The following is a 16109-nucleotide window of genomic DNA, read 5'->3' on the forward strand; positions in this document are numbered from 1 at the left end:
GCCACTCATGTGGGTCCAGAAGATTTCTGCTTAAGTGGTCTGCCAGAGAGTTGAGAGAATCTGGCAGGAATTTTGTTAACAGTGGAGTTGCATGGCATAGGCTATGTGCGAAAGGGTCATGGCCAGCCTGCACAGAGAGTAGGAGTGAGTCCCTCCCTGCTCATTGATGTACATCACAGTGGTGTTGTCTGTTTTGATCAGGAGAGTCCATGGGGAGGAGAAGGGGCTTGAAAGCTGTCAAGGCGTGCTGGACAGCTAACATCTCTTTTTGGTTGATGTGCAGATGGATTTACTGTGGGCTCCATTGGTCTTGTATGCACCTGCTGTCCAGGTGTGCACCCCAGGCATAGTTTATAGGTTCATAGGTTCATACTAGGCTATCTGCCCTGGGGCAATTATAAGCCTAGCCCGATTCTGTATGGCTTACGCCACCCCTTGATTTGAGTATACTGTGCCCTTTTTTAAGGTTTAGTTTACTGTGCCTCTGTCTAATAGTGACACGGGAGTAATTCCTGGGACAAACCTACGATCCCCCATCCACTTATCGAGATTCTTCTTGAAGAGATTCAGTGAGGTGCTCTGCCTCACATGAACTGGAATTCTATTCCAGAGCGAAGGGAGCCTCTGGGTTATGAACCTGTCCCTCCAGCACCCAGTTATCTGCACGGAACTTCACAGTGGTGTTGTCTGTTTTGATCAGGAGAGTCCATGGGGAGAGAAGGGGCTTGAAAGCATCTATGGTGAGGGTCTGGGCGGCGGGGGGTGTGTGGTGAGAAAGGTAGTCCCTTGTTGTGGTAGCATGCTGCTTGCCCACCAAAGAAAATCTTTTCTGAGGCAAGGTATAATGGATAAAAGAGTTTGCAGGTCTTGAGAGCGTTGACACCAAAGGCTTTTTAGGTACCACTGACGTTTCCTCATATGCAGTTTGGCATATGGAATGAGTAGAATGCAAGATGCCATGAACCCCAGAGCTTGCAGGATTTTCCGTGCAGATAACTGGGTTCTGGCGGCTAGTTGAGAGAAGTAGCCCATCAGGTAGGCTTGTTTTTCTGGAGTAAGGAATGCCATCTGGGATGCTGTGTCCAGGCTTGCTCCCAAGAATACAATTGTTTGTGTGGAGACTAGTTTTGATTTCTTTTTGTTGATAGTATACCCCAGGGAGGGTCAGCAAAAGTCCTTTACAAAGGTCAGGTGCTGCAACAGTTTTTCCTGACTATCTGCCTGAATCAGGCAATCATCTAATTAGGGGTAAATTTGAATATTTCTTTGTCTGCAAAAAGCAATGGCTGGAGCCAGGCATTTTGTGAAAACTCTGGGAGCAGTGGATAAGCCAAAGGGAAATGCAGAGAACTGAAAGTGCATAGATCCTGCCCTGAAACGTAGATATTTCCTGCAAGATTCCCTGATTCTGATGTGTAGGTAGGCCTCTTTTAGGTCTAGGGTGGCTAACCAAGCATCCTTGGAAAGCATAGGAAGAAGCTGCTGGAGGGAGAGTCTAGAATAGAAATCTTGGCCTATCTGGTCTGCAGGAACATGCTGTACTGCCCTCATGGACAGAAGGGAAAGGACTTGCTTTTTGGCCTCTGCCCACTGGTTTGGAGGAAGATCCGGGAACCCTTTTGGGGTTGGCAGAGTGTGGAAATAAAATTTGTACCCCTGGGACACTATCTTGAGGACCCATCGGTCATTGGTAATAGAGGCCCAGTTGTTTGCATGGAAGGAGAGCTTTCCTCCTAGGGGCACAAGCAGGTGGGCAGAGGAAAGGGGTGGAGGTGTAAAGTCATTATGAGTTCTTACCATAAGGGGGTAGCTTACCACTCCCTGTTTTTGAAGAGGAGGAACTCCATTGCTTAGATCTCTGCATTCCCTGGGACTGCTGTCCGGGGGGAGTCTGCTTCCCATGGGTCTGAGCTGAGCTGGCCTGGAGGGGGTCGGAAAAGACCAGTGCTTGGAGGGGCAATGCCTAGTGAACCTTGGAGGCTGGACCTGTAAAACGTCTTTAACTGTCTGCATAGATTTAGCTTTTTCTTCGATCTTTTTTAAGACCTTTTCTGCCTTGGTGCCAAACAAATTGTCTTTGTTCAATGATGCATCCAATAATTTTGATTTGACATGGTCTGGCAAGGTCTGTTCCTTAAGCCAAGCATACCTTCTAAGGACAGAACCACTGACTGCTGTCCTGCAAGATGCTTCTAGGGCGTCAAAGCCACATTGCAAGGTGTGCTTAATAACTTGGCTTGCAGAATGCATAGGTTCTTGTAATTCTTTATTTTCTGTACAAGCAGGAAAGGGAGATATTTTTTGTTTGAGGAGTTTCATGGCATGCTGCTGATATTTCACCAAGTGGAGCTGACAATTTAGTGCTCTAATAGCAAGAGTTGCAGAGGTGTATACTTTTTTACCCCATCTGTCTAAAGCTCGGAAATCCCTGTCTGAGGGGGTAGGATTATTAGCTGAGGTTGCTTTAATTCCTTTAGGTCCTTGGGAGATGACCTCTGGGTCGAACAGGAGGAAGGGTGTCAGGAGTCAAACTGGATTCCATAAAAACATCATCCACAACATCCAGGACAGGAGGGATGGCTAAAGGTCTGTGCTGTGGTAAATCTAAGAATTCCCTGGGTCTCTTTTTTTTGACTGAGGATAGTCCTGACATTCCCACTGGAAAAGCTCCCTTAAAGTATGTAGGGATTCACCAAATGAAAAATCCTCGGGAGGAGAGGCAGAAGGAATGGATTCCACCGCATCAGAATCCTCATATAAGCACAGAGGGGTTGCATGTCTTCATATTCAGAAACATCAGAGTCATCGGACTCCTGTTCAGATAAAACTACTGGGGGGGACAAGTTCTCTTTCTTTTGGAAGGGGTAGCCTGGCTTCCCCTAATAAGCATAATAAGGTCTTCTGCCATTTTAAGCATTTGCGACTGAGGCATGGAAGCAGGTGCCTGAGCTTGGGTCGTCAGTTTTTTGGACGTAGTTTGTACCCTGGGCCTTAGAAACTCGTCAGTTTTAGAAAGAACTGAAGACGCGAAAGTAGTAGTCGGTTTGTTTCGAGTATTGGTAGTGCGAAGAACTTTGAAGCCAGTGCCTGCTCAGTGACTCCAGACCCATCCAAGGTAGAGACATCTGCAGGATCCCTTAGTCGAAGAAGTCTTGCGGCATACCGGCCTCCGAAAGGGTCTCTGTAACAGCCTGCAAATCCACAGAAGCGGGCATCAGGGGCTGCGAAAGTGCCTCACTGAGGACCGGAGAACTGACAACTAGCTTAATGGAAGCGTCATCAGCAGTTTTGGACCTGTGCCATCTGTCTGTCTTTATCCTTACTTTTTTTGGAAGATCGGTAGTCGGATGACTTACCGAAGCCATATCATAATTCGAGGACTGAGAGCGAAAATATCTAGCTACAATAAGGGCCCGACGACGTATAGTTCTGGCATTGAACAAAGCACAAAAGCGACAGCGAGAGACGTCATGGTCTGGACCTAAACAGGTGAAGCAGAAAGAATGCAAGTCTCGGTGTGGTATTTGCTTTCCACGGGCAAGACAATTGTTAACTTTTTCTGACATCGGTTAGAGCAAGAAAAAAGGATCCCCAACAGGGTACTTAGCTTTAGAATACTTCAACTTCAATTCAGAAATGAAAACACAGGTAGCGGCCGACCGGCACTTGTGCAAACTGCTTCTGCTTTGGGCTCCTCGGCAAGAAAGACTGGTGTAATGGTGTCGGCTGCCTGATTTTATACTACTGGCGACCTGACGTCAGTCCTGGAGCGACAGTAACCGATGCAGAAATACTAAGCCGCTGGTATTTGGGCTGAGGGCTACCCCTGGCAGGATAACCCAAGTGTGATTACTGCAACAGTGAAACATGAAGAACATCTATCCATTATGTCCAGTGACAACACTATTAAGGTCCTTCTACACACTTTGGGGTATATTCCCCTGCAGTATGACCACTAGGAACTGGATATAAAGGACATGAAAGCTGTATTCTCTGAAATTCAGAATGGGATAAAAATGATCTGCTCTCTTCAAGACCAGAAAAAGGCAAGTGTAAAATCTTGGTTTCTTCTTCTGCTTCAAAACAACCTCTAGAACATTTATGGCAATAGAATCTGGGTCTGTTACATGATCTCCTCTGAGACGGAATGTTCCATCAGTGGAACCCTTTCTGAGGGAAGAACATGGTGTCCCCCCATCTAGAATCCACTAGTTGTACTAGTGTTGACTCTCCAGATGTCAGGACAGACCTTACAAACCATTCCATTAACAAGGACTATTCCAGATTATAGTCAAGACTGCTGCAGGCCTGCAGGAAAAGATGACCATCTTTATAACTATACTAACATTAGAGCATATGTGACACTTGCAAGCCTTCCCACTATGCAGAGGAGGCATCTTCATCCAGCTGCAGCAGAGAAGTGTGGAAGTAACCATGGGGGGGATCACAGAGGCTCCACTAGAGACACGGCTGCCTGTTTTCTCCACAAGAGGTTATCAACCAAGTTTTAGGCATACTAGCTGAAAAAAACATCCCAAAAGCTTGGCTCATTCCCGAGTTCCCCCACAAAGCAGGGTAGCTTTAGCCAAGCTATTCTTCAAAGGCACACACCTGAGGCTGTAACAGTCAAAACCACATATGAAATGCATGGTATTCTACTGCAAAGCTCATGCATACAGTCTTATGAAGACTGTCAAGTTCAGACTTGGGTAGGCCTTTTTGTTTATTCAGTGCTTTCCTCACCAGGAATGCCTGGATGTGCAAAAGATTAGATTAATAGATGCAGTACCCTTAGCCTCAACACAGTAGAGGAATGCACCCTTTTTGCCACACTTTTCCAAAGCTCTGGAATCCTTGAAGATGGCAATATGTCAACAAGCTGCACTCTCCAAGACCCAAGCTGAACCAAACAGGCCCTATAAGAATCATCAGAAAGCTCAGTGAGGTGATGTTTGCACTCAAGTGGTGGCCTAAAAAGCACAGTGCCCTTTGTTGTGACTGATGGGGCACAATCAGTAGGGTCTATATTAGGAAGTCGAATGTTGAAAAGAGCGAACGTTCTTACATCAACCCCTAATAACCAAAACCACAGAATGTCGAACAGCCGGAACAGCGATTTTTTTTCCAGGACTTTGCCGTTTCTTCCACTGTGGTGTGATCTCAGAGTTGGTATATTTCAGTATGGAGGGTGTGGGGGAGCAAAGCTCCTCACTTCATGTTGTGTTTGGATTTTTTTTTTTTTGAGCAGCGATTTTTTTTTCCCCGGGAAAAAAAAATAGCTGTTCTGTACATTTGAGTTTTTGTGCTTTCGGGTATTTTGTGTTGATTTAAGTGTGTTCGCTCTTTTCAAATTTCGGGTTTTTGCTACAGACCCAAATAAGTATACTTCCAGACTACTTTGATAGCATCTAGTACAGAGGACTAAAGCTCTGAACTGTTGGTGTACTTCTTCCTGTGCCCACAGTACAAGGTTTACTTTCTTCCTTCATTTGCCTACTGTGCAACACTGAGCAAGTCACTTAACTAAACAGTGCTCCTCGGTTGCCCCTGAAAATGGGCAATTTGTCCAGGCTATTTACCTTATCAACAAATAGGAAAAATGCATTCATCACATTACAGAGGAAAAAGGGGGTGGACTCGTGCCTTTTTGTCTCAAAGACAGTGGCTTCAAGCCCCTCCGAATCCTAGAAAGATCCTGTAGGCAATGGGGTACAATTCCCCCTTGCAACCCACTGGCATAAGCCTGCACAAGGGGAGCATAAATTGGCACCAGGAGATCAAGATTCAACAGTGGAACATGTGCTAATCATTTGCAGCTCAGTGTATGCTAAAATCTGTGTGGACTGATGCAAGCTTCAGACGGAACACCAAGATGATGTGAACCACAGATGCTTTTCAAGGTCTTACCAGATAAGTAAATTCTTCACAACCAGACCCTGAGCAGTAAACCTCAACACTGTATGAGAAGATTAGCTTTCAATGATTGGGGTTTGCATACCCAGACAGGCCTGAGGGGCCAGTGATGGGAGGTATGTACTCAGTCCAGAGTATCTCCAATCTCTAACCAAGGGATTCAAAGGACTGATCTCCGGGATCAGGCTGGTGACCACAGGTTCCAGTCAGTCATCAGAAGACAGGTGATTCAGTGAAAAGATATCCGTCTAACAGCTTTACAGTTCATTTCTGGTCAATGTGTGTGCACAGTCTTCATGTCCTCCACATGTCTGCACAGGTTTTCTCTGGGTACTTCAGTTTTCTTCTAAAAACATGCTACATTTATGGGTTGTACTTACTATTGCCCTAGTGGCCTATGTTATGGCTGTAAAGGATCTTTAGAGATCTATGAAGCAGCCCCACATACCCAGTAAACAAATGTTAAAATAAATAAAATACAATAAAACTGGGTAGTGCGAGATCATGGAATGAAAGTCGGTCCAAGGTGCCTCTCTCCTATTATCCCCAAACTCCATGATAGAGGCCAAAGACCCATTCAAGCTACAACTCACATTAAGGCTAGGGCAAGTTCACCACCTAAAGGGTTTGTTAGGCTGAAACAGAGGCACAGCAAAATAATGGGTATAGTTCCCCATACTAAAGGGGTGGCGTAAGCCACAAAACTATGGGCTAGGCTTGTAAATGCCCTCGGGCAGATAGCCTAGTATGAACCTATGAACCTATGAATGGACATCACACTTGGCTCCAAGAGGTTTAATCAGTCTCCCTGTGAAGACCTTTTGATCACTAATAGTGAAGTAGAATAGCAACTCTTCTCATCTTCAGTGATAAGTAACAGGTAAGAGTGTCTAGTACTTGTGAGAGTTATAGCAATATGATCTTCTATGAGGCTGGTGTAGGACCTACTGCTGGCACGAGGCCCAAGTGATGGATCATGGTGAACAGGCTATCAGTATCCATAAAATGACTAGGAAAAGCTGAAGGCAGAAAAACAAGTGCAGGTGGTCTGCAAGGACCATTTCAACTTTGAATTGCAAGAGTCCAAACTCGTGAAAGGGGAAAAAGGAAATTGATCTCCTGTGCCACAAGACCCATTCCTCACATGTTTAAGGATATATTTATTTGCCTGGGAGATGGGAAAAGGTAGCAATATCCCAGGTTTTGCTCTGTTACCTCCTTCTTCAAACTCACAACTTTCACAGGATGAGAACTAATAGTCTAGCTAATTATTAGATGATGATTACCCCAAGAATGGAGGCCTCAGTTTACTTGGAAAAGGAAACAGAGCCAGATCCATACATGGATCAGGGCTCCAAATTCCTCACCTTGTCTTTCATGCTTTTGCCTACATTTATGGACAAACCTTATAGCAAACTCTTACTTTTTTTCAAATAATGGGGAGTCATAAGTATGAAGTAATAACTAACATAACCTATCCTTCTAACAATCGGTCACCAACTGGTTTCAGAGTTACCTGTCTGACCGCCAACAATCCGTTGTATGGCAGAATGACATAACTCCCCAACTACCTGTTCTCCATAGGGGTTCCCCAAGGATCCATCCTTGGACCCCTACTCTTCTCTGTTTTCACCAATAATCTAGCCTCAGACACCAAACATGGCACACTCATACAATACGCAGATGATGCAACCATCATCTGCTCAGCCCAGTCCCTACCCAAACTGCAAAAAGTCACACAGGAAGCCTTTTCCTCTGTTGAAACTTGGTTATCCGATGCCCAATTAATACTCAACCCAAACAAAACTAAACTACTCATCTTCCAACCCACCAAACATACTCAAAACAACTCTCACTTTAACATCACAGCAAAAGACAACACCACTATATACCCAACTGAACACACCCAATTGCTAGGAGTGGAAACAGACAAACTAAAATTTGACATTCACATATCCTTGACCATAAAAAAAGTCCACAATAAACTAGGAGCGCTATACAGAAATAAGCAACTTCTCACCAAAGCAGCAAAGATTTCAATAGCAAATTCCCACCTTATCTCCACCCTACTTTATGCCTGTCCAATATATACCAACCTAAGGCAATGCGATTTAAACAAGCTAGAGACCTGCTACAACAAAATCGCCAAATTCGCCACAGGGGCATCCTGCCATAGTCACCACTCTCACTTGCTGAACTGGGCTGGCTTGAACTCCCTCACCTCCTTCAATGGTATCAACTCTCACTTGCCCACAAACTAGTAAATCATCCACTAAATGTCCCATCCCTCCAGAATCTACTCCAACCCTATCGCACCACCAGACCACTAAGATCCAGCAACAAAAATCACTTGCAGATCACTAAAGCCAATAACTCTGCTGGTGAAGCACTACTCTCTTGCACCATAGCCAAATTATGGAACTCCCTCCCACCCACAATTACCTCCATACCATCATGCACCCACTTCAAAACTTTACAAAGAGCGCACCTAAAAACATGCTGGCTATCCCCTTGCAACTCCCACTCTAATATCAACCACCCCATCCAACCACTACCTTTCTTTCCACTCCACTAACTACCTTGATTATAACAAGCTCAGATGCTCATAAGCCTAGTACTTATACAGCAGGAACTTCTTATTGTAACATTTGTTAATGTCTGTTATGTACTTCACAGATAAAGATTCTAGTTGTCTACTGATGCACTATGTTCTTCATCTGTAAATATGTTGTAAGTAATTGCTATGTAAATTGTTAAAAGCTATGTAATCCAATGTAACTACTGTCTGTTTATTTTAACTGTGGAGCTTTTCTCCATGGGCCTCCGCTGAAAATGGACCTACGTCCAGTCGGACACTCCCGGCCAACAAATATAAATAAATAAATAAATAACATAGTAATATAATCCTAAAATAGACAAAAAAAAGTGATACTCCTGGTTCGATGCATATTTTAAAGGACTTTGCCTGTGCTTTTTAGGCAATGAAAAAAAGAATCTCTTCAACATTCCAAATTAGGAGATACAAACTGTGACAGCAGATACCAGTTCCTTCACTCGGGGAATACTCTATGATAGGACACCAAAGGATGCAATCAGGTGTTCCTAGTGTTTTACCTACTACAGCGGACACTTCAATGAAAGATTAGCTGATCTCTGAACAGGCAGAAAGAAAGATCTCCACTGAGCAAACATTCAGTGCACCTGTAAATGGTAAATGTGCAATAAATATAACAGTTTAATACACTCAACCCCTTACTTATGTAATTCCCCAACAGTTTAACAGTCCCAGCACTGAAGCAGCAGACTAGGGACAGGACAAGAATAAAAAGGGCAAAGCCCAAGCTTCTCTCAGTGGGAGGGATGCATACTTAGGCATGTTTGCTCTGATTGACCTCCTCAGAGGTGACTGGATGGCCAATGGAGGCATTTGTCTCAAGGAGTGGCATAGCATCTGTGGCCTTATATTATGCCAATGATAAAATCGCAAAAAAATCAAACTGCATGCCCAGCACTGAGATATCAGCAGTTATGCACTGGGAAACAGTATAAAAAATACCCCAGTCCCTTGTATTGATAACTGCAACCACTTCAAATGTGCTGGATCATTATTCCTAAAGGGAAAAATGGGCTCTTGACTATTAGGGATTGAATAGGTAAATTGGCTACACTCAGGCTTGATAGTTACAGGGAGAACTGAAGCAAAAAAATGTGAATTAACTAATTAAGCTTGCCTGTGATATCAGAATTAACCATCTGCACCTTATACACATTCCATTAAACCTGCGTTCATCATGTTTACATGTGCAGGTACTGCCAAACTCTACCCTGCCTTCTTCCAGTTTTGATCAATTTAAATATGTATTCATTACAAAAGATATGTCTGCTGCCAAAAAAAAAGAGGATGGTACCTGTAGTAATTATATCATGTTTCTGTTTGCATTTCATCTACTCTTGTCTATTATGTGATAACATTGCTTGCAGTTATAACATAATGTAACGCTTTATTTCTACTGCAAAAAACAACAACTCCCATGTAAATGACATCTGATCAAATAATAAACTCATTTACTAAAGCTCTATAACTAAAAGAAAACTATTCTTTATCCATGAAAGAGCCACCATATTCACAAATCTGTTTTTCTACCTACAGTTAAAAAATAACTAGAATGATTAGATGATTGCATGACATTTATTTCAATGCAGAGACAAACTAATAGTTTGCATACACTTTTCTTAATACATTTAAAATCAAATGAGACTATAAAGAAGTTTGAACAAGTATCACACTACACCAGGTTTCACTATTACTGCTGTAACTACCACGTTATGCTGCCATATACCACTGAAGTATGAAGGAAGGCTTCTCCATACAAGAAATGGGACCTTACCATTCTTTGGAGTTGGCTGGTCTGAAGCCTGCCACGTTCACCTAAATTGGTTTTCCATACAATGTCTAATTTACCAATAACCGTTACACCTTTTATAACACCAGCCTTCTCAGCAAATTCTGGTTTGGGTTTTAGGCTGTACAAATACTGCCGTGTGTCCATAGGCTGTAAGTAGGTCATCTTTCCAAATGTAGATATCCTGAAACAAAAAATATACAGACATAACTAAATATTCACAATACTACAGTTTTAAACTATACAGTTACACTAAAAGAATACAAAATTAAATTTAATTGATCTGAAGATCCAGTGTTATGATTGTTCGTATTTCTGAAATCTTGTTCAGCTAGCAGTTTTAAACCAGTTCCACAAATAACTCTGTCTACAATATTCTGTTAAGTGTTGTACACTGTAAAATGAGTCAGATGAATCAGCATGTATCCTAGAAGGATAAGTGAGATTAGATGTTTGCTCCTGTCCTGGGATATGGTGAATGCTAAAAAGTACAGTTTTGTACCTACCATAAATGTAGATGTTCGAAGATCCACATTGCTGCAGTCCTTACATATGGGTAGTCCGCTGTCCTCGGTCGGCCCGAATACCAAAGTATTAGGCTGACGTCGGTCATGGGTGCTCAGATCTGACATCAGAGCATCAGGGTATAAAAGCGCATGACCGACGTCATATCCTCAGTCTTTTCTTGCCCCAGATGTCAGAAGGCCCTAAAAAGAAAGGCCACAGCCAAAAACAGAATACCTCCCAAAAACATGCCCAACAACAACCACCACCCAAACTATATAACCATACAAACTACAGTGGGGAAGGAGGGAGGGTAAGCTGGACTGCAGCAATGTGGATCTTCGAACATCTACATTTATGGTGGGTACAAAACTGTACTATGTTCTTCATCTCACATTGCTGCAGTCCTTACATATGGGTAGAATCCCAAAGCAGAGGAAAGGGAGGATGGCCAAATCATAAAGCATTAGGGGCTGCTAAAATGCCCTGTAAAATAGCAGTGGCAAACCCAGCCCTAGACTTAGAATAGAGAGGAAGATGGTAATGTTTAGAAAAAGTATGTACTGAACTCCAAGTAGCTGCCTCCAAAATATCTTTTGTAGCTACCCCCCTAAGAAAGGCAGTAGAAGTGGCAGTAGCTCTAGTGGAATGAGGTCTGATTCCAGCCGGAATCTCTTTACCATGATGGGAATAACAGAAAGAAATACAAAAACCAATCCATTTAGAAATAGTCTGTTTCGAAACAGGGTTTCCCTGAGAACCCAAAGCAAAAGAAACAAACAACTGCTGAGACTGCCTGAACCCCTTGGTTCTGCTCAAATAATAACGCAACTGCCTATGAATATCCAAAGTATGCAAAATCTTCTCCCCTTTGTTTTGGGGGTCTGCATAAAAGGTAGGCAAATGAATAGTTTGATTCAAGGCCACACTAGACACCACTTTAGGCATAAAGGAAGGATTAGTACGCAAAGATACCCTATCCTTATGAAAAATTAGGAAAGGTTCCACTGCCATAAGGGCCTGTAATTCAGAAACCCTTCTTGCAGAGGTAATGGCCAACAAAAAAGCAGTCTTCCATGACAAATACTTCAACTCGGCAGTAGCTGCAGGCTCAAAAGGTTGTAGAGTAAGTTTTCCCAACACAAAATTGAGATCCCAAGCAGGAGTAGGGGCTCTACGTGGGGGTCTTATGTTCTTTGCCCCTCTGAGAAATTGCTTAAACAAAGGATGAGAGAATAAAGGAGGGTCACAGTCATAGTGAGCAGAAATGGCTGCAGCATGAACCTTGATGGAGGAGAAGGACAAACCCTTGTCCAATAATTCAGTAAGATATAGCAGAGAAACACTTAAATCAGGCTTGGAAACATCAAAGTCCTTCCCTTTGCTCCAAATAAAAAATCTCCTCCATTTATCAGCGTAAACTTTCCTTGTACTAGGCCTCCTGGCCTCCAAAATAACATTCAAAACTTGCTGTGGAAGCTGAGACCCTCCCGAGTCTAAAACAGAATATGCCAGGCTGTTAGATGCAGAGACTGAATCCTGACATTGAGAAAGTGATTACCCTCCTGAGACAAAATATGTGGGATCAAAGGTAGAGGCCATGGAGGCTCTCGTACTAAACTCCTCAGTAGTGGGTACCAGTGTTGTCGAGGCCAATCCGGCGCTATCAGAATCATGGATGGCTTGTCTTGCCTGGCCTTTAAGAGTACCTTGGGTAGAAGAGGCAGAGGTGGAAAGGCATATACATGAAGATTGTTCCAACTGAATGATAGAGCGTCCACCTTCCAAGCTGTGGGATGAAACATTTTTGTGCAAAACTTTGGCAACTGGTAATTTAGTGGAGAAGCGAACAGATCTATGTCTGGAGTTCCCCATAACACTGTCAACTTTTGGAATACATGAGGATCCAATTTCCACTCGTGAGGATCCACTATTTGTCTGCTCAACACATCTGCTGAGGAGTTCTGTGCTCCTGGTAGGAACCTTGCCTGAAGATTGAGGTGTAAACTGAGAGCAGTCTCCCACAAAATCATCGCTTGCCTGCAAAGAGGGTACGAGTGAGTTTCCCCTTGCTTGTTGATGTACCACATGACAGTAGTGTTGTCTGTTTGAATCAACACCTGCCCTGGGTAAAGTAAATCCTTGAAAGCCATCAATGCAAATTGAACTGCTAACATCTCCTTCAAGTTGATATGCAAATGTTGAAGTCTGACAGGCCACGTGTCTTGCACCCATTTTCCATTGAGGTGTGCTCCCCAAGCCTTGTCCGAGGCATCTGTCGTTAGAATCTGACTCGCCTCTGGTCAGGTCACAGAGAGTCCCTTGTTTAGGTGACATTCCTGGGCCCACCACAAAAATTCCTTCTGAATGCAAGGAATCATCTGAATGACAGTGTCTAGATCTTGGCAGTGTTGTGTCCATACATTTTTGAGATACCATTGAAGCTTCCTCATATGCAATTTGGCACTGGGAAGCACCAGAATACAAGATGCCATGAACCCCAAGGCTTGAAGGACTGTCCTTGCAGTCAGCCTGGACTGTAGAGACATTTGATGGAAATAAAGAGAAAGGCTTCTTTGTTTGTCCGGGGTCAAAAAAACCATCTGGGAAGCTGTATTCAGTCTCACACCCAGAAAGCACATGTCCTGAGAGGGTACTAGACTGGACTTTGTTTCGTTCACAGAATACCCTAGGCATCTTAACACTACCATCACATACTGTAGATGATGAAGAAGTTCGTCCTTGTCTTGTGCAATAATCAGGCAATCGTCCAAATAAGGATAAATCTGTATTCCTCTTAACCCGAAAAAGGCTATCACTGGAGCCAGATCCTTTGTGAACACTCTGGGCGCAGTAGATAAGCCAAAGGGCAATGCAGAGAACTGATAATGTAAATGTCCAGCCCGAAACGCAGGTACCTCCTGCAACTGGGCCTGATAGGAACATGAAGATAAGCCTCTTTTAGATCCAGAGTTACCATCCAGTGATCTTTTCCCAGCAGGGGTAAAAGCTGTTGTAACGTCAGCATTTTGAACTTTGGAATGTCCAAATAAGTGTTGAGGATGGATAAGTCCAAAATCGGTCTCCACGTGTTCCCCTTCTTTGGTACTAGAAACAGGTGAGAATAAAATCCTAGACCCACCTCTGACAGAGGAACTGGCTGTATAGCTCCCATTTGAAGAAGTAAGGAAATCTGTTTGTGAGCCTCTATCCTTTGCCGAGGAGGAACGTCTGGCATGCCTTTGAAAGGAGGCAATGTATGGAAATAGAACTTGTAGCCTTGGTTTATAATGTCCAATACCCATTTGTCCTGGGTGATTAAAAGCCAGTTTTGCTTGAAAAGAGCTAGTTTTCTTCCCAAAGGAGCTGCCAGGCAAGAAGAATCTGGCAGCTGAAAATGTAGGTCATTGGGCCTGTTTCCGAAAGGACTGGCCCCTACCCTCACCAGCAGATTGAGCAGGCGAACTCCATGTTCTGGGCCTGAAGGTACTCAGAGCCCTGCCCCTACCACGTCTAGATCTACCCCTAGACTGAGAATCAGAAGAAGGGTACGTCCACCCCTTAGTAGGCCAATTTCTACTAAACTTTGGAGGTTGAACCTGCAAAAAATCTTTAACAGTCTGCATGGACTTAGCCTTGTCTTCCATTTTCTTCAAAACAGACTCCACAGGGGGACCAAACAAAACTTCAGACTGTAAAGGGGCATCCAGAATCCTAGTTTTAACATGCTCGGATAAATTCTGATCCTTAAGCCAGGCATGCCTACGAAGAACTGAACCAGTGGCAGCCACCCTAGAAGAAGCCTGTAAAGCATCAAAACCACACTGCAAAGAATGCTTTCCCACCTGTTCAGATACATGCACCAAATCTTGCAATTCTTTACACTCTATGCCCTCTGCCAAAGCATCCACTTTAGATTTTAGCTGAGAAAGGAGGAAATTCTGATACTTCAACATATGAAACTGGCAATTTAAAGCCCTCATTGCTAAAGTAGAAGATGTGTACACCTTCTTACCCCATCTGTCCAAAGCTCTAGCTTCCTTATCTAGAGGAACCGGATTCTTTACAACAGAGGCTCTAACACCCTTAGGCCCCTGACTAACAGTTTCTGGATCCGCCCTAGGACTCTTATACAGATATTTATGAGCCTCAGGCACCCTATAACACCTGTCCGGTTTAACTGGTGCAGGGGGCAAAGAATCTGGATTAAGGGAAGCCTCCGAAAAAACATCCTGAACAACATCCAAAACAGGAGGTATAGCCAAGGGTCTATGCTGTGGTAGAAACAAGAACTCCCTAAGCCTCTTTCGTGAATCAGAGAAATCCTGTCCTTCCCACTTAAAATGCTCCCTCATGGAGTGTAGAGTTTCTGAAAATGAAAAATCCTCTGGAGGAGAAGCAGAAGGAGTGGAATCCTCTGCATCAGAATCAGAATAAGGGAGTAAATCCTGAAAGTCTTCAGCAGAAGACTCTGAATCATCTGAGGCCTGGTCCAAACTTTCCAACTCCGGCTCCACCCTGGGCCTCTTATCAGGAGGGGGCATAGAACCTCTAATTAAAGTAATCAAATCTTCTGCCATTTTAAGCATGTGCTTTTTAGGCACAGACCCTGAAGCACCAGGACTGACACCAGAGGAAGGCAAAACAGACCTGCCCTTAGAAGGAGCCTTAGGAATAGAAGCAGAAGGCCTAACCACCTTAGGCATAGAAGGGAGAACAGAAACCTGAGAGGCCCCTTCAGCCTGACCTGACTCCTGTGATGCTACATCTTGTAAAATCAAAGTTTCACCCTGAGACTCAACAGAAACTTCAGCCGGATCCACCTGTTCCACTGTAGCTTCTAAGGACCGGCGTCCGAAACGGACGAATCATCTTGCCTAGGCTTCAAAGATTTGTCTTTGCGCTTCTTAGGAAGCGGGCAGAGGATCCGACGGCATATTATAATTACACCTCTTCCCAAAGACTAACCTAGCGCAATCTAACCTTCGTTTAATGGTGCGCTTATTAAACCTAGCACAAAACCTACACCCGACTACGTCGTGCTCTGGTCCCAAACAAGGAATACAAAGGGAATGATAATCTCTATGCGGTATCTGTTTCCCACAAGAAATACAATTATTCACTTTTTCTGACATCCGGAAATAACTGAGGCAAGAAAAAACAAAAATATTCCCCAACGGGGTACTTAAGCCCAACTTGGTATCGGTCTGAAACTCCGAATACGAAAAATTTCAGAACGCCGAACGGCACTTGCAACACTGCTTCTGCATCGGACCATGCGGCAAAAAA

The 16109-nt window shown here is 43.7% G+C and overlaps 1 protein-coding gene across 5 annotated transcripts in view; it reads right to left on the reverse strand.

Moving 5' to 3' along the window:
- LOC122794710 (trafficking protein particle complex subunit 13) overlaps window positions 1-16109 on the reverse strand; it is a 1187860-nt gene that overhangs the window by 205091 nt on the left and 966660 nt on the right. For all 5 annotated transcript variants that reach the window (XM_044063354.1, XM_044063358.1, XM_044063357.1 and 2 more), the window contains one exon: window positions 10302-10500. In XM_044063354.1, the coding sequence (XP_043919289.1) occupies window positions 10302-10500 (199 nt within the window). The remainder of the gene's footprint in view (window positions 1-10301; window positions 10501-16109) is intronic.

This window comes from Protopterus annectens, chromosome 2.part1 (genome assembly GCF_019279795.1).
Source record: "Protopterus annectens isolate FY-2018-M chromosome 2.part1, PAN1.0, whole genome shotgun sequence".
Classification (NCBI taxonomy): domain Eukaryota; kingdom Metazoa; phylum Chordata; order Ceratodontiformes; family Protopteridae; genus Protopterus; species Protopterus annectens.